The sequence below is a fragment of the Tetrao urogallus genome, assembly GCF_951394365.1.
Source record: "Tetrao urogallus genome assembly, chromosome: 2".
In the NCBI taxonomy this organism is placed as follows: domain Eukaryota; kingdom Metazoa; phylum Chordata; class Aves; order Galliformes; family Phasianidae; genus Tetrao; species Tetrao urogallus.
Window position 1 is genome coordinate 79,572,770 of NC_136814.1, and position 12,989 is coordinate 79,585,758.

At 40.2% G+C, this 12,989-nt stretch overlaps 1 protein-coding gene across 2 annotated transcripts in view; it reads left to right on the forward strand.

Moving 5' to 3' along the window:
- FILIP1 (filamin A interacting protein 1) overlaps positions 1-12,989 on the forward strand; it is a gene marked incomplete at both ends in the record, with an annotated part of 60,841 nt that overhangs the window by 20,392 nt on the left and 27,460 nt on the right. For both annotated transcript variants that reach the window (XM_079550003.1, XM_079550002.1), the window contains one exon: positions 872-1,050. In XM_079550003.1, coding sequence (XP_079406129.1) covers positions 872-1,050 — 179 coding nt within the window. The remainder of the gene's footprint in view (positions 1-871; positions 1,051-12,989) is intronic.

Genomic DNA, 12,989 nt, shown 5'->3' on the forward strand with positions numbered 1-12,989 from the left:
TATCTTCTGGGATTTGAAGGGGTGATAATAAGTAAGAAAGGCAAAAATTAGTATTTAAGAGCATGCATGAAATACTGGCTAGGGGACCTCGGTGTACATCAATCTCTGTCGTGTCTAGGCATACAGAGGTTATGTGAGAGCTAAAATAGGGTGGTATAAAAAATTCCTAAGTGCACAAAAGATATCGTGACTCCTTTATAAAATGCAATCACTTCTTTTTTGACTGTCACATTCAGCTTCTGGAAAGCTGCTTCAGTGCTGCCCTCCAGCTCTCCTATTTCCCTTGGTTTGCAGAGGTACCCTGTGAAACAGCAGCTGCCCAGTGAAGCTGGGGCAGAGGGGGAATCGTACAGAAGATGGGCAGGGCCTGTTCACACTTTTTATCTCAGCAGTTGTACAGGTATAACGTATAACTGTGTTGAAGATGCACAGTTCAAATTTCAGCTTTGAGCTTATACCTTATGCTACTCACTTGGGTGTCTGTCCCCATGGATGCACTTGAGCTCAGGGTTCAGATCCCTCCCAGAGATCTGCTGCTGCTGTTCCTATGTGAAATGAGGAAATTTTGAGCAGCACCTCATCATAGGAGGCATTCTGCACTGCAACAGTATTGTTTGTTACCCTATAACTACACAAAGTCCTGTTCTTTGTGTACCCAAGAGCTATGCAAATGTTTATTGCAAACACCCTGTCCAAAGAAATCGTTATTTTTATGGGACAATTACTCCTATTTTTAGGCACTGTTTTATGTAAAGCGCAAGATGTAAAATTGTGGGACTCACATTTACCAAACATGACATTGTTTGTTAATAAATCAGATGAAATAAGCAGGAGACCTCTGAAACAGCCTATTCTCCTTTTCTGAATCCAGCTGGACAGGCTTGAAGAAAAGCAGAAGGAGACATATCGACGCATGCTGGAACAGCTCCTTTTGGCAGAAAAATGCCATCGCCGCACAGTTTATGAGCTTGAAAATGAGAAGCATAAACATACAGATTACATGAACAAGAGCGATGACTTTACCAACCTCTTGGAGCAGGAGCGAGAGAGGTGAGTGTCCAAGACAGTGCAAAGCGTGCCCTTAAGTTCAGCAGTGACATAGGTTGGTCTTTTCTGTGTTTAAATGGCGCTAAATTCATGTAATCCATTTGTAAATGTCACTTCTTTCACGCTAGCGGTACATTATTTTGCAAGTCTAGAGCTGGAAGAGTACCACTGAACATTCTTTCAGTGTGTGCTTGAACTTAAAAATGAATTTGTTTTGTATTATTCATTCCCATTTTGAGTTCATCTCCTGGTAGCTTTTGAGAGATCAGATGTTATTTGTGTTGGCTAAGGTTTGGGCTGGCTTGTTCAGCTGAGCGGCACATTTTGTGAATGACGGGGCACAGTGTCACAGCAGGAGGACTGGGTAAGGAAAACCACATATTTGGATATTGGCACACTCATGGCAGGGAATTTGCCATGCCTTTCACATTTAGGCTTATAAAGCCACAAACAATTTGCATTATTTTTCATGTTTTTGAAAGAACGTGCCTCAGGCAAGTTCTACATTCCTCTGGAAATAAAAATGTTCATATTTTATAGAACACATTCAGCCTGTGATGAACTGCCTGCAGTTGTATATCTAGCATGCTTGTGTGCTCCATTTTTTTTTTCCTTCAAGTGTTTGTCACTGTACGAATAAGTTGTTCTCTTAAGTCACAGAAAAGAAAGGACACCTAACTTAGGTGAAGAATGAGCACTCAGTAACAGCCTGAGTTTTTCAATATGAAATTTCATGCACATACCAAACTGCTTAATATCTAACCACAAAGTTTGGAAGAAAAAAAAACCTCTGAGAAGAATACTTAGAGCGAGTTGAAAGAAGAAATGCTTTTGAGGAAACCACAGTCTGATGGTGGACTATTGCAATAAGCCAGGAGTTGAACTGTTCAGTGGATTTCCTGAGCTCTGCTCAATGCCAGCTATGAGTAGGTGGCACATGAGCTAAAGTGACCGTATTTCCTGGTTTAGTGGCTGTTCTTTTTCTGATTCTTTGATTTCCTGTGTTGATTGGCAAACTTTAAAGGACAAAAATGTGTCTATATCTTAACAATTTTATTCCCGTAAGATAAAATAAAAAATCTGCTGTCTTTCCAAGTAGTTATTCATATGTAATTCTCTTACGTGACATTTTTTTCACTGCGGTGAGTATCTGTGTATGTGTGGAGATACAGGCAACTAAATTGCTACAAAAGTAAAAGCTGTGTTAAAATACCATTTACGTTTCTCTTTACATTTAAAATTCACTTTAACTTGTCAGTTGTTGCCTTCTTACTATTCCAGTTCCTGAAGACCATTAAGCAGCCTAAGTTATAGACTGTTTGCTTTGAACCAGTATCCCTTAATGAATTGATTTAGAACTTTTCTGTCTCACATTATTACTGCAAAGATATCAAGTCCTATCCCCAGGGGCTTTTTTTTTATACTCTTACTGCTCTTTTGTGTCTTTTAAACTCCAGTTTTCCCACACCCTACTTTTCTTTTTGGAAAAACAGGAATGAAAAGGAGAATTTGAGTTTAAACTTGTATTGAAAGCAGATCTTTAAGAGCATCCAAGTCCCCCAGCTTTAGTTGCCGTTCCCTCTGTACTGTAGGTGAAGAATTGCAGTGCCTCTGGTTTATGCCGAGTGACAATAGAAACCTGATGTTTGCTACTTAATCCATGTTGTTCAATGCACTAGTTGGGAAAAATCACATTAAGCTTAGTAGTGACCAAGGAGAAAGAAGATGGCATGTGGCAAAATGCAAAAAACCAAGTGCGCACGTTCCTCTCTCCTTAGGGTCCTCCTCCCATGTCCTCCTCCCTCTGTCCCATGTCCACACACCAGGATAGAAAAGCCAGGGAAGATTGGAAACTACTCACTAGTGTATAGTCTTGAACCACCTCTACTCTTCACCTTTGCTTGCTAGGTGCGCACAGAGTTTAGGATTCCTCTGCATTTTTGTAAGTATTGAAAACTGAAACAGTGTGGCTCTAAGGCTGTACTCTAAAAGACAGTCAGGTGCCTAGCTTTGAGCAATTCATCTTGTAGTCTTTTTTTAATCCAGTTTGTTGACAGCTTATTTTGTTCCTAATAAAAGCACTGAAAAATTCCTCTTGATTTTTAGTGGCAAAGAAAGAGGCCTGTGGTCGGGACGGCCTCAGCAATGTTGTGGGACAGCAGAAAGTCTGCAAGCCTTCTGACATCAGGGAAGAGGGAGTTTCTTTTGGAGGCATGGGACATTGCTTGTCACAGCCATGGTGACATGTGGCAACAAAGCCTTGCTGGAACTTATTGAGGGTGCTGTGTGCAACAGTTCATTGTGGCCTTCCAGTACTTGAGCTTATAAGTGGAAAAGGCACCACGTTTTTACAGTCTAGTAGTGATAGAACAAGGAGAATGGTTTTAAACTGAAAGAGGAGAAATTTAGGTTAGGTGTTAGGAAGTAATGTTTTACTCAGAGAGCGATGAGACCCTGGCACAACTGCCAAGAGAAGCTATGGATGCCCCATCCCTGGAGGCACTCAAGGCCAGGTGGGATGGGACCCTGGGCAGCCTGAGCTGGTGGAGGTCAGCCCTGCACAAAGGAGAGTGTTGGAACTGGGTGGTCATTAAGATGCCTTCCAACCCAAGCCGTTCTGTGATTCTATGATTTGATGATTTCCTGCATTGTCCTTGAAACTGCTGAGTCTTCTACTACATCCCACAATCTGTCAGTAAATGTACACCTGATGTCTAACATTAGCATTGTTTGTATGAATGCATTGATATCACTTGTTCACATAAGCAGTGATGATTTTAAGTTCATTCTTGCTTCTCCTGCTGTGGCTTCAAGTCTTTCTTTACAACCAAAGTGTCTGCGCTCCCAGTGCACTGAGGCATTCTGCGTTTTCCTCAAAGGCAGAACTGAGAGGACTCGTTCTGTGCTCCCTGAGCAGTGCCCTGCTAAATCTGGTTTTAGTCAAACCCTCTTTTTGAAGTACACAGCCATAATTAGATCTGCTTAGAGGAGACAGCAGGACTATGACCCCAGATCTTTCCTCTACAAAGTTTCCTTTCAGCCTTTGCGTAAAATCATCTCCTCTCTGCCTCCCCCATCGCAGCACCCCCAGCAAGGAATGCACTGGCGAGTCCCTCTGCGGTCTGTGATAATACATTCCTCTCAGCTTCAGTCATCCTGGCACCAGGATGCTCTTGGCTGCTCCACTGGTGATGTAATTCTGGGCCCGCATCACCTGCAAAGGAAAGCGATCCGCAAGCAATAAAGCGCACAGCCGTCTTTAAACAAAAAATGGGACTGTTGATGTTAGCAAGTTTTAGAAAATCCTCTTTTGTTTTCCCTTTTTACATTTCTGCTTTTATTGCCCAAGTGTCCCTTCTCCCTTTTCCCACGAGACGGCAGCACCAAGCCTTTCTCCGTGGAGCACTTGGGCATTTTTGCTTCCCTTTATTTACTGGACCCAAGCAAGCAGAGAGGCTGGGGTGTGGAATCACTTGGAGATTTTGTGTGTATTACCTTTCCAGTTTGCATTTTCTCTTGATTTTTATTGAGACTGAAATAATGAAGCTGGCAGAAAAACAACAGAACAGAACATCCATCAGTCAATTACTTGTTTAAAGAAAAATCAAGTCAAAGGTATGAAGTGTTCAAGGCTAATAAATCTCTACAGATTATCAGCTTAAGGCCAAACTCTATGATAAGAGTAGCCCCATACAGAGATATTAGGGTGAGGTACATAGTGAAAACAGACAGCACAGACTCTAACCTGCAACTGTGCAATTTGTTCCTTTAAAGTCTGGAAATTAATTTTATTTACCAAAAAAAATTCTTATTTCAGTGCTATTTTTTTTTTTCCAAGAATTCTTAGCCATGTTCATACTCTGACTAGATTTTCTCATCTGTTGGTTATTTCTCTGTCCTGGTTTCCAAATTGTGACCCAAAAAAAGGGAAAGCCAGCCCAATGGGACTGTGGGAATTCACCACTGCCTACAGTAGTTACTCATCTTACCGCACAGTGCTGGCTGTGGTAAAGCACTGAGTCACTCTCTGTCTACTTTTCAGTAATTGCATTTCTAAACTTTTAATCTTATAAGGTAGGGAAAACAGTTTAATAACAGAGATAAACACTTTTTATTCTTTTCCTTGCAATATATTCTTAGGATCACAGATTACAGATCCTGTGGTAGTCTATTAGAAGAAATAAATGAAAAAGAAACTGGCACTGACAAATACCATTTCTACACAGTTAAGTAAATGTGAAGGTCGTCCATTTTACAGGTCCTGTTTTACAGCTCTAGCTGACTGCAAGGCAGCAGCTGTTATTTCTTGAGACTTACTCAAAGTTTGTGTTTTGACCAATGAATTTTGTCCCAGGCTCCAGCAAAATGGCTCCAAAGGTAATTTAAAAATGAGAGAACAAACAGCCACATTCAACTGTGAAGAAACAATGGGAAAGTATTTTGAGTCTTACACAATGCAAGGCTTGCCATGAGCTGGGAGTAGTCCAAATCCATCTCTTCACACTTGGATAGTCCTCAAAACTGTCCAGTCTTTCAGTCACTTCTGGAATTATATAAAAAAGCATTATGTGTTGTTTCAGCTATTCTTCCAAAATTATTACTAAGTAGGCACCAGCTTCACAGCCCTTGAGAGAGAATTATTATACAAAACTATATGTAGTTCATTATTGCTAGCAAGTTTGCTTGCTAAAAGCATCGATTCAAATGCTCTCAGGGTCAGACGGGGGGAGGGGAGAAATTGCTTCACTCAAAATCTGCTCATGGACCCGAACGCTGTCCAGGGTGCAATAGGTAACAGTTTCAACATTTAAGGGGCCTTTGGCATTTTTCAGAGTTATACTGCTGAAATAAATATCAGCTCACAGCTCCATTGAGGCCATCTTTTTAGGTTGTTATTTTTTTAGGCAAAGAAAACAAAATCTGAATTAGGGTCATGTTAGGAAAATTGCTTCCTCATTCAGAGATATTAGAAACAGATTTCAGTGGACATGCTAAGTTTCACTGAAATTTAAAACTTTTTATACAGATACCACTTATTTACAAGTATAAATATATGCTAGAATGGTATTTGGGCTTGAACATGTTGAACATTTGCTTTGTGTTTAAATGGAAGTTTATCTGCTCAGAGATATGCAGAATGACTAGCAAAGAATATGTCATATAATGTAAATTAATGTCCTACAGACATTCAAGGCTTGCTCACAGTTAAACAACTTCCATTAACTCGCATGAAGTACCTTAATTTTACACCTGATTTTGCAGGCTGTTCTTACTCGGTAGGCCTATACAGGAGCTTTCCTATCCCTAAACAGATGCAATGCTTTTTACATCTTTTTTTGTCATTCAAAGGCGGGTCTCAAGTACCTTTTCCTTGCAGTTGTGAGAATTTTGCTGAAATAGTAGAACATAACCAAGAGCAGTGGTGAAGAGGAGGTAGAAAGAAGAGAACTAGGAGAGAAATGGATTCAAGTGAATCTCTGTGAGTTTGGCATAATTGACAGGGCTACTGACAGAGATCATTAATGGAAACAGAAACTGACTCAAGGTCTCACCTGAGGAGTTAGTAAGATCAAAAATTAAATTAAAACTGAAATTAATTAAAACTTAATTCTTAATTAAAACTGAAATCTTAATGATAGTACTGCTGTTGGATACCTGAACAAGTGATTTTACCTCTTCATGCCATATTAGTCCTCCTTTCACACAGAAGTGTGGATTCTGAACAGTGGAGATAATCAATAGAGGCTTTGAATGAGGCTCCATGACTTTGAATTAATCCCAGTTACCTGGGAGGAAGTTGGGGCAGCTAGGGTGAGCTGAAGCCACAGGCAGGACCCTGCCTTAGTCCTTTCTGTGGTCTCATCTCCCCAGCCATAATTAAAGACACAATATTGGGAATGAACAGGCCCAGTCTGACGCAGCATAGCTCCTGGTGTGTTCTCATATCTATGTAAGTCAGCCATAAGAGATTTTTGGCAGAAGTCCTTTCTACTTATGAGTTTAAGTGCCAAGTACCATGAGGCAATAACGTTATTTAAGACCTCTGGAAAACACTGACAAATAATGGCTGGTAGATTATAGGCACAGCAACAACGGTGAAGGCTAGCAGTAATTAGTTTTATACTTGCACCATTTCAATTTCATTTCCTTTTAAGGCTTATATGAAGAAAAATCTTAATGCCAAATTGAAAAAAAAACAAACAAGGAGATGCAAAAATCCAAACTAGACTTTCCTGTGAAATTTCCAAAGCAAATGTGAGGAAAAAGGAATGTAGAACACAAAACGTATAATTCAGCTCATATTTATAAAGCACCTATGATGATAATACTGTATTGCCATGGTTTGTGTTCAGACTATTTTTTAAAAAATTATTTTACAAAGGCCCTTTTAGTTATAAGAAGATTGTTACAAACAGTGCCAAAGAAAATCTGGTGACTATTCAAAGAGCATATCAAATGATGCTGTGATTGTGCAGCTCACTTGGACTGGGGGATCCAAACCCTGATGGAATCTGAACTCAGCTCTTGGAGGATGCCATCCCAGTCACACTGCCTCCTCTGGTCTCCTAAGGAGATGTGTTCCCACTCTTCCCAGGTAACCTTTTACAAATTGCTTACATACTTTTGAGTTCTTTCCATACAAGGGGTGAGAATGTCCTGGCAGGTCAGTGCCTGGGCATTCACATTTCCCAGACACAGGAAGTTACAGAGTCAGGGCTCTGCATTTCCTGGAAAGGGAAGACATCTCACTTGTTGGTTTGGTGAGTGGTGCTAATTTTCTCTTAGTCTGCTGCTTTTCTTAAAATGACAGAGATGGAAGGAAAAGTCTCATTCAAGATGAGCAAATGTTTCACTGAAATCCATATGAAACATTTTTTTCACTCGAATTAGAGAGAAAAATAAAGCTTTTTTTCCCTTCTTTTTCTTTGATAATTACTTATTGAATTTTTGGTTCAGCTATGGAATTGAAAAATCAATTATTCACACAGTTCTATTATCCAGTTGCTTATGCTAGGGAACGATTGATAATAACGTAGCTACATATGAAATGCCTTAATGAGAGGAGACAAAGAAATTAGCAGAAAATGAAGCTAAACTATGGCAGAGTGACAGCAGTGCTTCTGTGATGATAGCAATTATGTCATAGGTGAAAAACTGTCTCTTGATGACAAGTATGTATATCACAGATGAAAGTTCCTTTACAGTTCCATTTAGAATGTTTATTTTCAGAGGAATTAGAAATGGATAGAAGTATTCTTTTTCATCATTTCAATATCAGGCTTTTCCTGGTGACTTAATTCATTTTAGAATGATGCATAGCTTTCAACATTTTTTCATTTTGCAAATGATTGAATGGAATACAACCCTGGTTTCCAAAAATAGAGGGTCAGAACACCGTCCTTTCTGGTGGAAGGGGGAATAAAGTGCTACTGCTTACAGTTGTTGCAGAGCTCATGCTTTGTGTTAATCCTTCAGTAGAGACACCCATGTCCTGGTGTGACTGGCTCATGTCCTCACCTGACAGCCCAATGGAACAACTTGCTGTTGCTGGCAGGCACTATTGCGTTGTGCCCATCATTAGCACACTGAGCTCTCTCCATCCAGCTTCTTTGGCTCTTAGAAAGTAACTAATCCATAAAAGCACCGACCTGTGTCTGGATTCCATGAGCACAAAGCTGGGAGTGGTGCAATTCCTTTGAAGTCAGTAGAGCTCCTTTTGATCAGTGGGTTAAATGAGACTCCGAGTAAGAACTCTAAAAATGTTGTGCGTGTCTGCACATATCCACAAAAGTATACAGTTAGAAATATGTAATATTATATATATGTGAATATATTACATACTACGATTTCTTCAGTGGAATTATGTCTTTTGAATAAGAGTTTGCTCTTCAGCAAAATAAATCATCAACAATATTTATTTCTTTTATGTTTTTATATAACTCCTGTCTCCATTTGTTTATGGTGATAAGCATTTATGACAATCTTATTTTATCACATTTTCTATAGACAAATGATGTCTTTATACGTATTTTGAATTATTTTGAATCATTTTTTGGTCAGTGTTGTCTAGTGATTCTACCAAGGAGGCTGTAAGCTTTTCCAAACCGCTGCCTCTCTTGTTATGTGAGGCATCATTTGTACTTGCACCACTGCAGCATTTTGAAAAATAACACCAATTTGTAAGCAAGGATGCTCAGTGGAAGTCAAAAGTCAATAAACACAATCAGTGAGACCAGGACACATCAGTGGTGCAGTTATTCAGAGAGTGATGCAGAGGTGATGGAAAAAAAGTTGTAAGGCAAGTACAGGCAGGATGATAAAAGGCCTAGAGCATCTTCTGTATGAAGGGCTGAGTAACCTATGTCTGTTCAGCCTGGGGAAAAGAAGACAGAGGGGGGATCTGATAAATATTTATAAATATCTGAAGGGAAGTGGGAGGCAAATGGATGAGGCCAGGCTCTTCTATGAGGTGTGTACTGATAGCACAAGGAGTAATGGCCTAACACTTGAACATAGGAAGTTCTGTACTAACATGTAGAAGAACTTCTTTAGGGTAAGGGTGATGGAGCGCTGAAACAGGTTGCCCCAAAAGGTTGTGGAGTCTCCTTCTATGGAGATATTCAAGACCCATCTAGATGCCTACCTGTGCAACCTACTGTAGGGTATCTGCTTTAGCAGAGGGGTTGGACTTGATGATCTCATGAGGTCCCTTCTGACCCTGCAATTCTGTGATTCTGTGAGGAGCAGCAGCTTATGATCCAGGCTTATTATATGAGATTGACCTCCTATCTTGCAATGCCACCTTCCCTGCCAGGTGTCATTCAGCTGCCCTGAGGTGTGAAGAAGGTCCTGGGGAGGGCGTATGGGCTGTGGAGAAGTTGAGGGAAAACATCTTGCCCGTGTTTGTCACTGGACTGCTGTGCCATCATGAACATAGATTTCTAACATTGCTGTAGACCAGTAGGTCTAGAGTGATGGGAGGCCCATGGGTTCTATGCATCCAGACTCACAGGCTTACCAGTATGCTTGCCTGATCCAGTAACACTTTAAAGCAGCACGGAAAGCAATGCAGAAAAGAATAAAATCAGGTGTGCCACTTCTTGGGCCATTAATGCAGCTAGCAAGTGCTGGTTCTAGAGGCAGTCCCTTGCAACTCTTCCTTCCAGTGGAAGCGCTATGGCTCCCATCCATAAACAAGCACTGTGGTCAGCTCATGTCTCCTTGGTTCCCAGAATACGCCTCCCCATACTGTTGTCTGGTAAAAAAGTGTTACCAGGCATCCCAGATAACCTGTAATGGAGATGTGGAACTCAGGTAAGATGACAGATCTTCCAAGGGTAGGAAGCAAGCAAATTAGGGTGACCAAAATATAGATTTGTCCCTAGATCAGATTTACATGTAGGGTTTCTCATCTTTCCTTCTCTGCTATAATTGCCTCTCAGTAGACACGATGCAAGCAGCAAACCTAACAAATGCATGAGCTGTGTGATTTAGCTATGTGGCACTAGAGAAATTTTGTATAGATTAAGGAATTTTGTGTTATACTTCTCCCCTACCTCCCTATTTGTGGTGTAACTCCAGAACACAGGGGCAAAAAGCATGAATAAAGCTGTGGTTGTGAGACAGATATGGGGGGCAGGTGTGTTCTCCTTTGTGTTCAGGGCAAAAGCTGAGGGTCCTGACATGAATGGTATCAGAAATACCTTCATAGCTCTTCAGACTGACAGTTGGGACATGGCATATTAAGATGTGGTGACAGCTGGGATTACTCAGTGCTGATGTTAAAATCTATCAGTCTCAGTTTAAGTCCTAAGAGCAGCAGCCAACTACTCTCTTGCACAGCATCTGAAATTTCTACTGAGGACTCATTATTTGATAAATCAGTGATTATGGAGCTCACAGGAGCTCATGTTTAAAAATCAGAAAGGAATCTTTATGAGATGATTTATTTCTGTGTGTTATTATAAGCGCATGTTGCTTTATCCTTGTGTCAAACTGTGATTAAGGTGGCAAAATGTAATACAAAATATTGCAAGCAGTGCCTGCATTTCTAAGAAAATCTGAGACCCTGCACTGAAGGAGAGATCCTTTCTACTGACTCCACTTGAGCAAACTCTTGTTCTCAGGCCACCTGGCTGCTGTACAGTGCAGCCTGAGACCAAACCTGGCTAGCACAGTGCATGCAATTACATGGACGATTATGCTTCTTAAATCTAGATTTTTAAGCCTCTCCACTTGTTTACTTGTAAACACTCCTATGCATAAGCTCCTGTCACAGTGACTCCAGACACTACTACCAGGTATTGGGGAAGGTAGAGTGCAGTAGGGATTGATGGGTGGACAGCAGATGGAAGGAAGATGATGAAGAGGTAAGGATGGAAAAAAATCTTATCTAAAGATGTAGCAAAAATAAAGCAGAAGTCATCGTATCAATCATGTTGTTTGGCACAGTATTACATAGGCACTGGGTCTTCCCAGAACTGGTTTGCACCAAATGATCATACAATAGTTAAAGTAGTTAATTTTTCTCTGTTTATTTAGTAAAATATCTGAGTCACATGTGCAATATTGGAGATACTGATCTTTCCCAGATTCCAAGATGATACACACAAATATGATGAACAGTAGAAAAGCAGAAGACAAAAAATGTGCAAAAGAAAAACAAAGCCAGAATCGCTTTTGTTAAACTTTTGGATCATGCTTCCATAAAAGGCAGCAAATCCTGGTGTAGGGCAATTCTCGTGCTGCAAAGAGAAAAAGAATTTTAAATCTAAGCAGCATTACATATTTAGAAAGATCTGGGGAGTAATAAAAAAGCCCGTGTGTGAATGTGTGTGCATGTGTGTGCGTGCATGGCTTTTTTAACAGCTGCATGGAACAACCTGTTTTAAATAAGAACAAAGGTGAACAAAGCCACTTGTCAGTGTAGCTCACCAAATTAAGTTCTTAGTGTGCATGACGTAAGCCGTATAAAATATATTGCTTGAGATATAACAGCACGGAGTCCAACTCGAAATCTTTTTTCTCAGGCTTTTCCCACAAAGTCATGTTTCAAGAATTTGTTACCTCTATCTTCATTATTTATTTGTGTTCAGAAGGCACAAGGTATCATCTTTAGCAGCAAATTAATATCAGCCTCTGCTCTCCGTCAATATTTGGAGTTTTCACGTTCTATCAAAATGGCACTGAATTTGTATCTCTTAAGCTCAGAGCAGGCAATTGCATAAATAGAAAGTGGAGGACAGGTTTGACTTAACCAGATGAGTTTGACTTACCAAAATGAAAAAGTGAGAAGTGATGGAAAGTTTTCAGTTTGGGGTTTCATAAACAAAAATTTCAGTCTGGCAAGCTGCAGAGGGTACTTTTCTGTGTGTGTAAGCACAAACCAGGTGTTTTGTTTTGCACAAACAGAAATATTTGGACTTTTTGCAACATATTAGAAAACTTGGAGGGAGTTGCAAAGGCTGCCTTCCTCATAAATGTTACATATGTTGCTACACTGAAGATAAAGAGCCAACAGAGAATAGGGGAGTCCCTGGAAGGATTACAAAGCCCCACTTACAGAAAATTTTATAATAAGGCTATCATTGGTTACAAGCCTCTACAATCTACAAGAAAAATCCATTGCTGTGCACAGTTCAGTGCATTTTAAAGAGCGCAACGTGTCAAAGAAATGTGTAGGCTATTAGCGCATCATTAAATAGTTAAACCAATTCCATCTTTTGCTTCCCAGTTACTCTCCTTTATAGCAGAGAGCCAGATGCACAGTGCAATTTCTGACTTTCAGAGATGCACAGTGCAATTTCTGACTTTCGGGGCTGAGCGGGAATTTGGAATTCCTATCTATTCAATCTCCTGCATTTATTTTTTGTGATTTTCTTATCTGGTCCTACAATGTTACAATTACTGCTTTATTCGGGAACGCAGTTCTTGGACAGTGT